Raw genomic sequence first — 14463 nt, 5'->3', positions numbered from 1 at the left:
TTTCTAAAAGATTCCCCGGCCCACTGAGGGAGAAATACACTGGGTGGATCCAAGAAGACTAAGGTGGGAGCAGCGGATGAGATGTAATCACATTCAAGACATTTAAAACTAGAACCGAAGGACCTGCTGAGGAATTAGATAGGAGTGCGTGCAAAAGACAGGAATCAGAGATGGGCCTGAGGTTTGTGGCCCAAGCAAAATGAAGGCTGATGTCATTTAACAAGATGGCAATTATTCTGAGAGGAGATGCTTAGGGATGGCCTGGATTGAGAATTTAGGTTTGGACACATTACATGCAAACTATTAGATAACCAGGCAGGAGACCCAAGCAGGAGATGACTATGCAAACCTCAAGCATCGGTTCCCAGGTTTTATCCATAAACCATCTTAAGACATGGAGTCTTGACTAGCTACGAGATTTGTCAATTTCTGAAAACGAATAATTAGGCTGAGAACAGACAGCTGTGATGCGGCATAAACCACTCAAGCAGCGGCCGTCACCTACCTGTGGTCCGCACTGGGTTTCGGTCTCCCGTTCCACAGTCTTCTGTTCACAGAGGCAGGCGGGGGAGAGGAGGGCAGGGGCGGGGGAGGTAGAGAGGGCAGAGGAGGCAGGTTCCTTCTGTCTTTCCTGAAGCCGATGCCTGGTTTCCCATCCTTGTCCCCTTCTCCATCGTGTTTGAACGTCCTCCGCGGTTTGGGCAGGGGGTTGATGAAGGGTTTTGAGGGGAAGGCCCTGTATACACTCTCCAGGCTCTGGTCCCAGGGCCTTCTGCACGAGCCTCTCCTCCCCTCCGAAGGCCCAAGGGCGGGCTCCCCGGCTTCCAGATCCAAGTGGTGGGACCTGAGTTCTGAGCCACTCGCGCCCCCACGGTTCTCAGTTAGGGTGGGCCCGTCCTCAGCCTTGTCTGGCAGGCAGTGCAGGGAATAACACGTCCCTGGTAACTGGGGATCCAACCCTGCCGACCCATCCTTCAGAGCCTGCTCAAGTTTCTTGACCTGCTTCAGCACAGACAGGTTGTCATTCTGAAAGTGCTGCTTGCCAGGCCTCGGCTCCCGGCCTCTGCCCGAGCTGGGAGCCAGCTCCCTGGCTGGCTGGCTGCCGTCGAGCCTCCGCCCTGTGTCCTGTCCCCCGACGTCCACTGCCCCTTTATTCCGCTCATTCTCTTTGCTCTCTGCATCCGGCCTCGTCCCATTCTGAGCCTCCGTGACCCGAGTCCTCACACTGTCACTACCTCTCTTCATCACACAGGGCGGCAGGTAATCCTCTTGCCCATCTGCTTTCCTGCCAGGTGCAGGCGCCAGAGTGGGCGACTCCTTCTTCCCCTCCCATTCGGATATCTTGTCCTTTATGCTGAGGGACGCGTGCTGGGCCCCGCCGCGGGCAGGAGGGCAGGACTTGGGAATGCCGCCGAGCAGCCTCCTGCCCGTCCTGCTGGCTTCTTTGGCACTGAGCTCTGAAGCGGGGTCGCTGATGATCATATTAGAGCTCAACATGTTCTGGTGAAAACAGTCTCCTCTTGACTCAAGCATCAGGTTACGGAGGCTTCCCAGCGGGCTCCTGCGGAGGGGTGAGTCCTGAGCAGTCTAGGAAAGGAAAGGAAGGCCTCAATGGCTGCCTTCGAGGGTCTTCCCCAGCCTTTGGACCTTCCGCCTTGACCCTAAAAAAGAAAGACAAACACTGGGTGAGGGATTTTGGTTACTGTTCTTGGCTGGTCATAGAGATTTGCTAGAACTTAGACATAAATGTCATGTGCTAATTGCAAATCACAAACACTGAAACCACCGTGAAAAAAAATCACTTAATGTTTTTCTTGGGAAGACAGCATGGTGGAACGAAAGGAGCGATTGGATTTTGGCGTCCAGTAGACTTGGGTTTAAATCCTAATTCAACCACTGACCAGCTTTGGGACCTTGGGCCAGTTGCTTAACTACTCGAAATCTCAACTTTCTCATCTGTGAAATGGGACTACTACTAATAATACGTATCTAACAGGATGACTGTACACATTGAGTGAGCCAGCCCACATAAAGCATCTTGCATGTCCTGAGTGTCCAAGAAGTGATGGTTATCACTACTGTTAGCTTTTTCCCCTGATGAAAATAGGAGAACTGTCATGAGAGCAAAGATTACATAGTTGAAGTTTCCTCTGCTTCTGTAATCAATGGATGGGTCTTTGTAATGACTATTTAAAAATTAGATCAGTGCCGTAAGTTATGTAGTCTTTGCTAATTCTGGGCTTGATAAATTGTCCTGGTTTGAATGGGTAACGACACAGTGATTGGTTGGATTTGAACTGAACTTCCTCTGGAATGTGAGCCCACTAGACTGGTCTCTCTCTGAGGACAGGGATTGTTTTGTTTTGTTTTAGATTTGGCCTGTTTTGGCTACTGCTGCATCCCTAGCACATGGAACCATACCCGGCAGAGTAAATTTTTGTTGCATGAACGAATGAGTGAGTCAACAAGGCGATGCAGACTTCATGTGTGGCCTGTACGGTCAAATACTGTACATGTGGCCACCAGCCATATGTGGCGACTTAAACTGAAATCAAATTAAATTCAGTCTTCAGTTCCTCGGTTGCAACAGCCACGTGTCAAGCCATATCTCAGCGGCAGTAGCCCCGTGTGGCCAACGGTTACTGTTGGTGGAGCAGAACCTTCCCACCATTGCAAGAAGTGCTGGCCTAGAAGGTATGGGAGGGGATATATGCCTCCAAGTGTGATTCCCGGAGATGAGTTTCTACCATGATGATTGTAACAATTATTTTGAAAGAAAAACATTTGTAAGCCAGTCTGAAGAGAATGAGAGTATCTGTGTTTTGAAATGTAACACTTTTCTTCCACCAGCACCCGTCATGACTGAACACAAGTGACCTTAGATGTGCCAAGATGAGCAAACAGGCATGGACCAAATTCATGGTGCACATTTGCTGAATATATAGATCTGACAACAGAGGAATTCTGAAACTGCAGTTAAGGTTCACACAATTCATGCATCCTGTTACTATTCAGCTTTCTATTCCAAAAGTACATTGCTTTGCTGCTGTTGGTTGCTCGGCATAAATTAGAAACTTGTGAAATTGCAAACACATTTTTATGTGTTAAATATGGCTACCAAAGCAGAATTCCTTGTTCGAATAAACAATTAGCATTCATAACAGAGCGCTTACAGAAAAAGAACACATTTTTTAATCGTCCTGTCACCACTGAGGACACTAGCGTGAATTCAGGTTTTAGTCAGAATCAGAATTAGTTTGTTGATCGTTTACTGAGAGTTCAGAAGGCAGAAGTTAAAGTCCTTGCTTTGACGGTACTAGTAGTCGCAAGATGACGAGAGGACAGATACATAAAAACACTGTTCAGGTTTAGTTTAGTGACAAATGATATAATATATAACCATTAACATCATATGTACTGTTAAACACGTGATAGTAGGTAAATACACAGATTTAGAGTCAGAAGGACCTGGGTTTGAATCTTGGCTTCTTTTGTTTTCATCTTAAAATAAGATCCCTGTCTCCTTTCTCTAGATTGGAACTGTCGGAGCACAGAGGCCGGATTTATCTTGCTAGCTGTGCCCAGTACTTAGTAGGTAGTCATTAACTATTTATTAAATGAGTGAATGGATGAGTCAATGTGTGCGCTGTGCCCAGAGTACAGCACACATTATAAGTCTTGCTATTGGTGAGGGTAACTGGTGTTACTGTAACGATTATCGCTGCTGTCTAATAAGAGTCCAAACCTCTGGCGTGACTTCGCCATCACTGACGTCCTATCTAAAAACCCAAGAGGACGGCAGCCAGACGGCTCAGCTGGTTAGAGTGCAGACTTTTAACAGGGTCGCCAGTTCGATTCCCACATGGGCCAGTGAGCTACGCCCTCCACAACTAGACTGAAGACAACGAACTGCCGCTGAGCTGCCGGAGGGGCGGCCGGATGGCTCAGTTGGGTAGGTGCTCAGTTGGTTAAGAGCTCCTTAACAACAAGGTTGCCGGTTCAATTCCCGCATGGGATGGTGGGCTGTGCCCCCTGCAAGTAAGATTGAAAATGGCGCCTGGACTTGTCCCTCCACAACTAGACTGAAGGACAACGACTTGACTTGGCACTGATGGGCCCTGGAGAAACACACTGATCCTCAATAAAATAAAATAATAAAAACCCAAGAGGAAAAAGGGTGGCTTGCTGGAAGACCACGCTGCACTGGTAAAGCTCAAGCAAGAGCAGCAGGGATAATGACACCAGGGGCAGTTGACCTAATCCCAGTGCGGCACCCGAAATTTCTCGAGTTCCTGTTTCTGGGATTCTATGGGCTCTGGACTGAGGCCCACAGCCAGAAACAGCTGGGTGATCGCCAACTCCCCCAGAATGTGAGGGAGTGCATCAGAGGAAACCATCTGAGGAGAAAACAACCCTGCCCCTCTGAGATGGGTAAAGCTGGGAATGTGGACAGATGCAGTGCAAAGAATCAGGGCTCACTGATAATTAACAGACCTGCGCACCCTGGTCGTTCGGAAAACAAACCCAGGACTGGGACGCACAGATGGGGATACTGCCCGCAGCGGCCGTGCAGGGTCTCAGCACCGGGCACTGGGCACACCTTCCCTTGACCACTTGGGTGTCAGGTTCTTAACGAGCGCAGCACATGGAGATGATACAGGAGGGGCACCACAGTGACCCAGAAAAGAAATGCCTCCTGAGATCAAGGCAGTGTGGTTAGTGAGGAGGGAACAGAAGGAGGCTGAGGGTCTGCGCCAACTGCTTCACTCTCAGGGGAGAAGAGTTCTTACTTGTCAGCCAATTTGTAGCTCGGGTTTTCAGTCTGGCTGTGTCTGCCGTTGGCCAGCCTGCAGACTGTCATCATGTCAGCACGGAGAGGAGCTCCAACTTGTCTGGGGGGACAAGGACGCACATTCAGTGAGCCACGACAGCCAATCGGGGGCCCACACCCCACGCTGTTTACCCTGGAGTGGCGGGTAACAGGGCGGCACCTCAGAGACCCTGACGCAGGAGAGGCGCAAGGGCACAGAATCCTGAGGTCCATCCAGACTCAGACCCCAGGACAAACCTCTTCTCGTGTGCGTATGTGTGTATTAAAGTCACAAACATTTCCAGAAAACACCTAACCTTAGAAAGCAAGACATAACTAGCTCAAAATGGAGGCCTCACTCACTTAAAACAAACGAAAGTCACCTTTACCTAGCATTGCCTGGTTAAGTGGTTCTGCAGGCTGTGAACCCTCTGTAGTTATAGATGTCTTTGTCTCTAATTGCCTGGCTGAAAGTAGGTTTAATAAATGTATTTGGCTTCTATAGAAAAAAGAAAAAGAAAAGAAAAACGCAAATACCAGCATAACCCGATCATTTTTCAGACTCTCTGAGAACCTATGATGAGTTAACAGCCATCAAAGAAGAGAAGAGCTGTTATTTTATTTGAAACAAGAAACAAACCACCCACCAAAGTGTTAATACCCACACAGAGGTACTCTCCTCTTCTGCTGGCCCCAATGGCGGACGTACACCCACTGTCCTTGGCTCAGAGTTGGGCACAGGGAGCCCCTCCAGGCGGCTCCAAACCCAAGAGGAGGAAGTGCCTACCCAGTAGGTCCTCTGTCAGGTCTCAGGGAAAGTAGGAGATGGTCCCAGCAAAGCCAGGAATCCCACCGAGCATCTCAAACCTGAAACATGACAAGGACCATGTGGATACTAAAGCAGCAGCCTCAGTACAGAAACAGTGTTATAAACACTCCGCTGTCTGACATGGGAAAGAACGGAAGTGGCTGATTAAGATGTTATTTCAATACCAAGTCCCTACAGTCATGTGTGTCTTTCAATGTGAGGACAAACGAACACTGCACAGATGGATGTGGCTAGGAAGATGAGACCCATAGGAAAATGCCAACAGAAAACAAAACAAAACAGAAAAAAGAAAAGAAAAGAAAATGCTTACAGGACGGGCCATGCAAGTCTGTAAAGCATGAACACCGCATGACTGGTCGCTCCTGATGGAGAGCAGGTAACTCCTTGGCTAGGAGTTTAAGGAGTATTGAGAGAGTGCAGATTCACGTTTCTTTTCCACTGACCTGAACTTCCAGGGAATTCCTCTCCCAACTCCCTCTAGTTGGCAAGATTCCTACTCCCTCTCCCAGGATGGTTTACCTGCCAGGTGACCGGGTGGTTGTCCAAGGTCCTGGCGTGGGCATTACCTCCCTCCAAGAAATCAAAGGACTGGGCTTTAACTCTTGGGAACAAGGAGAGGGAAGTCAGAGGGGAAAAGAGAAAATAAGGAGAAATTAAAAGTGGGAGTTAGGGAGCGGTGAGCTGAAAAAAATCAAGGAAGGGAACAGACAGGTCCCCGAAAGTGTGTGTTTGGGGAGAGGATGGAGCTCAGCTGTGCTCTTACCCAGCGACACAGCACCCCACATTTTGGGGCATATCAATGCTGAACGTAAGCTCAGTTCTTTAAAGAAGCCAGGCCTCAGGGCTCTCCCTTCCCTGAAGGCCGTTCAGGAACAGGAAGGAACTCACTGCTCCTCTCATTATGCTTCACAAAGCTTCTGCAGCCTCTCCGATTGGCTGGGCCGACAGACACTGCTCTTCTGTCCTGCCTGCGGAGGACCGGGCGGAGGGCAAGGACAGCGGCCACTCCCCACGGGCGCCCGCCTCAGGCCTGCACTGTGCCCCCACCCAGACCAGACCCACTGTGAGGCAGCAACGCTCTCCATCCACGCTCTTCTTTAAAGTGGGCGTCCTCTTTCACAGCCACTGTGATGGGTGCCAGGACCTGTGCCGAAGGCTCTGGGGATTCAAAGATCAGTGAGACATAGTGTCTGTCTGGGGCTGGGCCTGGTCACGATTAGTCCTGTAATCCAGCTCTCTCCCCAAGGGAACAGTTTCCCTCTACTTGCCAGGAAGACACAGCTTCTCCAAAAGGGACAAAGTAACACACAGAGAATCATGTATGTGCTTTGAGGTTCAAGATCCTAAGGAACACTTACACAACACGGTATTACAGGAACTCTCTCCCCATCGGGCAATAGTGACTTCTAGTACCAAAACCACGGTCTCTAGAAAAACAGCTGATACCGTATTCTGAGAAGCAAGTTCAAGTGGGATTCAGATGAAACTGAGGGAGCACAGAAGCCCATCCACGCAGCAATCAGCCCACCAGCATTGCTGAACTCACAGAGAAATGGAAAATGCTGCTCCCCCCAAACTTGGACCCTTTCCTTTTTGTTTCTCATGTTAAAAGTCATTAATTAGGTGACAATCCTAGCCTAATTTGCTAATTGGGAGTACGCTGTGACTCAGATTACCATAATAATGGTAATTTATAGGTCAGGGATTGCAGGATGGAGCTGTTTCTCAACAGTAATAACCTCTTCCTGTTAACTCTGGTGGGGTTTTTATGGTGGCAACAGGGAGAGGTGATACATGGTCTACAGAAACTTTGCTATCAAAGTCACCGACAAAAAGCACTTCAGATCTTACTACTTTAGAGACTGCTGGAAAAACAATCTAGACATGTTGTTGAAGCCATGGGGGAAGGGACTTATTTTCCCCAAATCTTAAAATGAAAAAAGTGATTTAAATAAAAAGTAAAATCTGGACATGTTAAGTGGGTCAACAGATAAGTGGATTTTTCAAATGTGGTATAGCTATGCAATGGAATATTATTCAGCCATGAAAAGGAACAAAGTACTGATACATGCTACAACCAGGATGACCTTGAAAATATACTAAGTGAAAAACCCAGACACAAAAGGCCACAGATTGTGTGATTCCATACATATGAAATGTCCAAAACAGGCAAACCCGTAAGGGGAGGGAGGAAATGGGATTGATTGCTAACAGGTAAGGGTTTCTTTCTGGGATGACAGAGCTGTTCTGGAATTAGATAATGGTGATAGTTATACACCATAGTGAATATACTACAAGTCACTAACTTGTACATGTGTAAATGTGAATTTTATGTGAATTATAGCTCAATTAAAAACGCATTATAAGGGCAGCCGGTTGGCTCAGTGGTTAGAGCGCGGTGCTCATAACACCAAGGTCACCAGGTTGATTCCCACATGGGCCAGTGAGCTGTGCCTTCCACAACTAGATTGAAAACAATGAGTTGACTTGGAGTTGATGGGCCCTGGAAAAACACATTGCTCCCCAATATTTCCCAATTTAAAAAAAGTGCATAAGCATATTTAATTGAAAAAATAAGAAATGTGGGCTAGGGAGGAGGTGGCGTGAGGAATAAAACATACACAATTATAATTTTCCAGTGCCCTTTACTGCTCTAAGGTTAGTATATTAGTTCTGAAACACAGGTAAATATATGTTATATATAACTTGATTCATAAAATGGTCATACTTGATATACTGAATGAAAAAATACTACTTAGATAATAAATTACTTACGTACATACTAATAAAATTAAATTTTAAATGGTTTTTATTTGTGCTGCAAATAAAGCTACAAGCTGTTCAGCTTTAACGATTCTAATAACTTAGTTTTATCACCTGATAAAGAGCAGGGAATAAAATTGAAAAGAAACCATAACAATTGCAGTAGAACAGAAATAATTATTTTCTCAACTGAGCATTCTTATTGGCAAGCACGTGCAGAAGGTGTTTGTTTTCAGAAAACATACTGAGAAGGACAAAGGACACATGCAATCACACAATGTGGCTCTTGCTATGTCTAAGTGTTCAGTGAAGCTCACTCCTTTTGATGCTTCATTTTTACCATCTTCAAACACAGAAAGCTTTTTAAAAAATTGAAATGGACTGCTCTCTCTTTTTTTACATAATAGCTTTATATTTTTTTATTTTGGAGCATTTTCAAAACCAAACCAACTTTTTCACATTTGGAAGAGGATGGAGGACTCCGAGCAGGTACGGAACAAGAGAAGCCACGGGCTATGCTGCCTCAGAACCACCACCAGGGGACCACGGTTGGTAAAACCACTGCCTGCGCTCTCGGACCAAACGCTTAAACCATGCCTGCACCAAAACACCACACACCATGACCCGACACCACACCAGGTAAAAACAGTGGCAGAGCCAAGGGAGCGACTTCCGCTAACCACCAAAATCTTCCTATTTCTAGTTCTGCTTTTGAGCCCAGATTTCCCCATGAAATAACAGTGCTCAAGAAGTGTCTGTTGAATGAACAAACACATAGCACCTTCTTCTACCTAAATGTCCATCAACAGGTGACTGCATAAACAAACTGGTCTGGCCACACCATGGAGTATATTCAGTCATAAAAATGGAGGACTCGTGGCTACAACAGCGTGGGTGAACCTTGAAAACATCACGTGAAGTGAAAGAAACCAGTGACAAAGACCAGACATTGTATCCCATGTATATGAAATGTCCAGAACAGACAAATCCACAGAGACAGAGAGTAGATTAGTGGTTACCAGGGGTTGGAGGAGCGGGAGCGAGGAGAAATTAATATAAGACCCAGTCTTATTTTACTATAATACAAGACTGGGTATAATTAATATAATATATAATACCGGGTCTTACATTAATCTTTGCTCCAAAAGACGCATTAGAGCTGATTGTCTGGCTAGGTCTTATTGTCGGGGAAACGCAGTAGTGTTGATGGTTGCACAAAAATACTTATGCTAAAAAAACACTTAATTGTACACTTGAAAGGGTGAATATTATGGTACGTGAATTGTATCTCAATAAAGCTGTTATTAAAAAAAGAAAATAAGCAGGGACAATTGCTACAAGTGAGGAGTCCTGGCCCTGCCTCAGACCGTGTGACTCAGACTGCCAGAGCAGTTCCCCGGGGACTCCACGGCTATGCTGATGCCTAAGAGCCACTGGCATGGACGTGAACCATGTTTACGTCCCTGCCACTTGCTTCCTTAGTCGGCAACAGAAATACTCTCCTTTGTTTTTTTTTTTTCCAAAAAGAGGATAGTTTATTGAAAGCAAAGGGTGAGAGCTCCCGAGCGGGAGGGGGTCCCAAATGGGGGTGCCCCCAGAAACACTCTCCTTTGTAAGGCCGTCTTTTACTGTTACTCCAGTGGATCTGTTTGCTCGTACTTCAGAGCAACCCTGAAATCTTGTGGACAAGGTATCAGCACACAGTTAAGTTGCTCCTGCCCCTTGAGCCCAGGTGTAAATGCTCCAAATGTTCCTTCACACACTTTTTCCTACCCGGGCTTCAAAATCAAGGCTTGTTTCCACACTAAAGGAGACGTCTAGAACAGGAGTGTCACCTGAGCAGTTTTCACACTTTCTGTCAGTATGAATACCCAGTTCCTGACAATATTTGCTTTTAATAACTTGATCAGTATTTTCCTGACCTACACCTGCCATTGTGTCTGACAAATGAAGCCCCTGAGCAGCGTGAGATTACAGACTGGATTATGTCCCCGAGGCCAGAGGCAGCTAAAGGTTTTTTTACTGTTCTCACTTCTACAAACACAGGCAGGATTTTTTTCACATCTGCTGAACATGCTTACACACAGAGATGTATTTGGTCACCTGAGTAGGATGGAAATACATTTCTCTCTTGACAATATTTGCAAATCATGCTTTTTGCCTCACTTACTTGCGATGCGGAAATACTTCCGTGTGTCGCCTGTGGGTTCACCATTTTGTGGAGGGTAAAAAGAGAGCAAGTACAATTGGGTGGCCATCTTGCACATGGACTCTAAACCACAGCGTGGTTCAGTGGTGTCACCTCTGCGGTAAAAGTTAGTGTGAGTTTATCATAAATCACGAAAGCATGAAATTATGGAAGTTATGAAATATGCTAATAATGCCAAAATGTGGTTTAAAAATCTGAATTCAGATAAATAGATTTTCTTTCAATAAAAAAGGACACTTCCTTTTGTTTGTGTGGTGTACTACAGGTCACCAAACGGTTGGAAGCCAAGTTCTAACTCCTTCCAACTCCCAAATATTTAAACTTGCTCTTCCTTCTCTCTGTTCTTGGCGAGGCTGGAAACCACATCTTATTTCTAACCTCTACAGAACTCAATGGCAATGCTCCTGCCATTTTTCTGATGAGGAAATTGAGGCTCAGGGAAGTTTAGTTCGTACAACTCATCAGTGATAGAGCCAGGAATGAGTCTACACTTTGAACCCAAGTCTGGTATTCTTTATGGCATACATATATATATCACTGTGGCCTCACAGTGGATTATCTAATCAGACTAGAACTAAACTTCAGCTCATTATTTTGAGTGTCTTGTTCATCATCTTCAAGATGAGTAACTGTTTAATCCTTCTTTTACACCATGCTGAATTTCATAAACATTTGCTAACTGAGTGAGCTGGGAGGGAGAGTGAACGTTTTTGTGGGTCTCTCTTTTTATGGTCCTGTGATTATATTAATACATTTTTTTCATATCTATATAATACATTTGTATAGTTTGGGACTCTATACTAAGAAATGATCCTAAATATGGGAAAATGTATACATAAAAGTTTACAGTTATATTATTTACAATATTGAAGTAAAAATGACTAAAATGTCAAGCAATATAATGGCAATGTAAACTATAATATAGCTTTAGCTACTCAATAGAGTATTACACAACAAATTAAATTATGTTTAAGAAGACTGTAATTCTATAGAGAAAGAAAGTAGATTAGTAGTTGCCTGGGTCAGGAGTGGGTGGGCAGGAGGAAAGAGGAATGACTGCTAATGTGTGGGGTTTCTTTCTGGGGTGATGAAAATGTTATACAATTGATTGTGTTTACACACTGTGAATATACTAACAACCGTTAAACTATACACTGTAAGTGTGTGAATTGTGAATTATGTGAATTATATCTGTATGTGAATTATATCTCAATAAAGCTATTATTTTTAAAATGTAAATCAAAAAGTCAACCTAAAAAAAAGACTATTATTAAATGAAAAATGCTCATGTTATAATGTTAGACAAAAGAAACAGGATCCAAAATGCTGTGTTCAAAACATGTTTTTTGAAAGGGGGGGAACCTATTCTTATTCAAAATTGTACACATAAGAAAATGACTGCAAGGAAATGTAACAAAGGAAGAACAGTAGCTGTTATTGGGTAAGAAACTTGGAATGATTTTTTTTTCTCCGTTCTCTTATCTATATTTTCAACAACAAAAAAACCTTTTTTCCAAATGTTCTATAATAAGCATGCATTATTATTACTATTACAAATACCAAGGGCAGCTGTAAACCCTGCTGCTGTCTGTGGGTGCCTGGGGCTACCTTGTGGCGCCCCCAACAGGCCCCAAGTTTGCCTCTAGTCACAATGGCAGCTGCAGGACGCTGAGCTCAGCTGAGCCCGTCACTCCACTACTTGTTTTGCTTTGTCACAGTTAGGAAAAGGAAGGGGAGTTAGTTAGGTACGTGATCCTTTATTCTCACTGCCTCCCTTAGTGACCACCAAGACTTGGTGTGTAGTAACCATCTCACAGTACAGATGTTTCGATGGTCCAAAGAGAGATTATATGGGGACCTATGGCCAACAGGGGAAACAGTCATGTCATTCGTTCTTCCAATAATAGTTGTGTCTGTTTCACACTGGGAAGTGAGTGAAGCCTGGCAGAAATGTAAAATATATAGATTTGTTTGCCCGCCAAGAGTGTGCATTCTCATACAGGAAATAACACGCATATAACTGTATTATATACTTGAAAGTTGTTTAGAGAGTAGACGTTAAATGTTCTCATCACATAAACAAAAAACATTAACTGTGTGAGGTGGTGGAGGTGTTAACTAGCCTTATTGTGACCATCATTTTGCAATATATACGACTATCAAATCATCATGTTACACACCTTAAAGTTATACAACGTCATACATCAATTATCTCAATAAAGCTGGGGGAAAAAGATGTGCATGAACGTCTCCAATACAAAACACAGCATGAGAAGTAGAACAGGTGAAGGCGCGATCCCTTTGTAGATCTGGGCTGAAGGATGGGCGGAATTTCCTTTAGGGCTTATAGGTAAACGGCATCGATGTTTGCATAACCTCAAAATGACTATATGCGCGAGGAAGCTGTATACATGTGGATGTGAACAAAACTAACCCCATTTCCGTGTCCCGGATTTCTTTCATGCTACGACTTTTGACCAATGCCACTGTCCTTAGCAAACATATCAAAGCCTTCTAGTTGATGATTATCCGAGTTCCATAAATGTAGCCATAAATATTTTTGTTAGGAATGGCCGGAAGGGCATGACAACCAATATAAATATCAAACTGGTGATAGTATTGATTATAAATAACCATCCATCACAAAACCACCAAAGGTATGGCCCCTGGTGCTACTGCATTCTCTGTCCCTTTGTCCTATCAATTATTAGTACCTGAATTATACTGTATTTGAAAAGTACAGTAACAGGACTGTTAGCAGAAAATAATCTGCAGAATTGCTGGGTCGTCTCAGCTCCAACCCTACATCCCTGTAAGGAAATTATGCTATAATAAATTCTGTTATATTCTATGGAGTTGCCCCGCATCATTTTTTCGGCCTGAAGATACTTTCTCGTTTTGGTGGCCATTACGCCTCTGCCCCACCGCAAGGCAATGAAGCACAAACCATTGAACAAACAACAGCACCGATTCTGTAAGGAGATGACATCTAACTGATTTGCTGGATTTCGTTGGAGCAGTTGATCAGCATGTGAACCAAGGCAGAATCTGTGGACACCACTTGGGCAGACTTTCTGAAAGGTCCAGAAGCATAAAGACCTTAAATATGTTCTATTTTGAAATAATTACAAGCTTGCAGAACAATCGCAAGAATAGTACAGAAAACTCTTATATACCCTTTATCCAAATTTACCAAGTTTTAACATTCTCCCTCAATTAAAGACTGTTTTTAAAAAGTGCTTTGGAGATTCAGGGAAAATGACTGCTGTCCAACCACTAGAAGCTTTCAGTGCTCATGAATCCAAAAGAAAACGGAATCTAACAAAACCAGTTTACTGAAATAAGTAAGCACACCCAGGTCCAAAAGACAACTCAACCTCAGCCTCCATCCCATCCCCGACCCACCACCAGGACCTCCCAGGAGGACAATGAATACTTTAAAACCAGATTACCAAACATGTAAGAATACCCAGGAAAACACTGAAAAATTAAAAAATGGGAGGAGAGGGGTGTGCGGGCAACTGGTCCTACCAGACATGAAAACATACTATCCAGCCTCTGTAATTAAAACAGTGTGGTACTGCCACAAGAATAGATAAATAGACCATGGAACAGAAAAGACTTGACATAGACCCAAGGACACACAGGAATCTGCATATGGTAAAGGCGACATCTTAAATCACTAGGGCAAAGATGGACTTTTGAATAACTGGCACTGGGATAACTGAATAGCTCACAGGCGGTCAAGGAAGGCCCACTGCAGACCCGCTGTGCCTGCAGTCCTGCTGAGTGAGGATAGCCTGGGTCTTTCTCAGAGCAGAAAACCAGCTGCAGGCAGGAACTGGTTTCACA

At 44.5% G+C, this 14463-nt stretch overlaps 1 protein-coding gene across 2 annotated transcripts in view; it reads right to left on the bottom strand.

Annotated features, from left to right (window-relative positions):
• The window catches only part of DENND2A (DENN domain containing 2A), an 80033-nt gene that overhangs the window by 51568 nt on the left and 14002 nt on the right, over window positions 1-14463 (bottom strand). The window contains exons 2-3 of one of the 2 annotated variants that reach the window (XM_074315269.1): window positions 4791-4892; window positions 506-1661 (exon numbers count right to left, since the gene is read on the bottom strand). In XM_074315269.1, coding sequence (XP_074171370.1) covers window positions 506-1533 — 1028 coding nt within the window. In that variant the 5' untranslated portion in view covers window positions 1534-1661; window positions 4791-4892. The remainder of the gene's footprint in view (window positions 1-505; window positions 1662-4790; window positions 4893-14463) is intronic. The other variant, XM_074315270.1, reaches the window with a different exon arrangement.

Source organism: Rhinolophus sinicus, linkage group LG11, assembly GCF_036562045.2.
Source record: "Rhinolophus sinicus isolate RSC01 linkage group LG11, ASM3656204v1, whole genome shotgun sequence".
NCBI lineage: Eukaryota > Metazoa > Chordata > Mammalia > Chiroptera > Rhinolophidae > Rhinolophus > Rhinolophus sinicus.
This window is presented reverse-complemented; position numbering and strand designations above follow the sequence as displayed.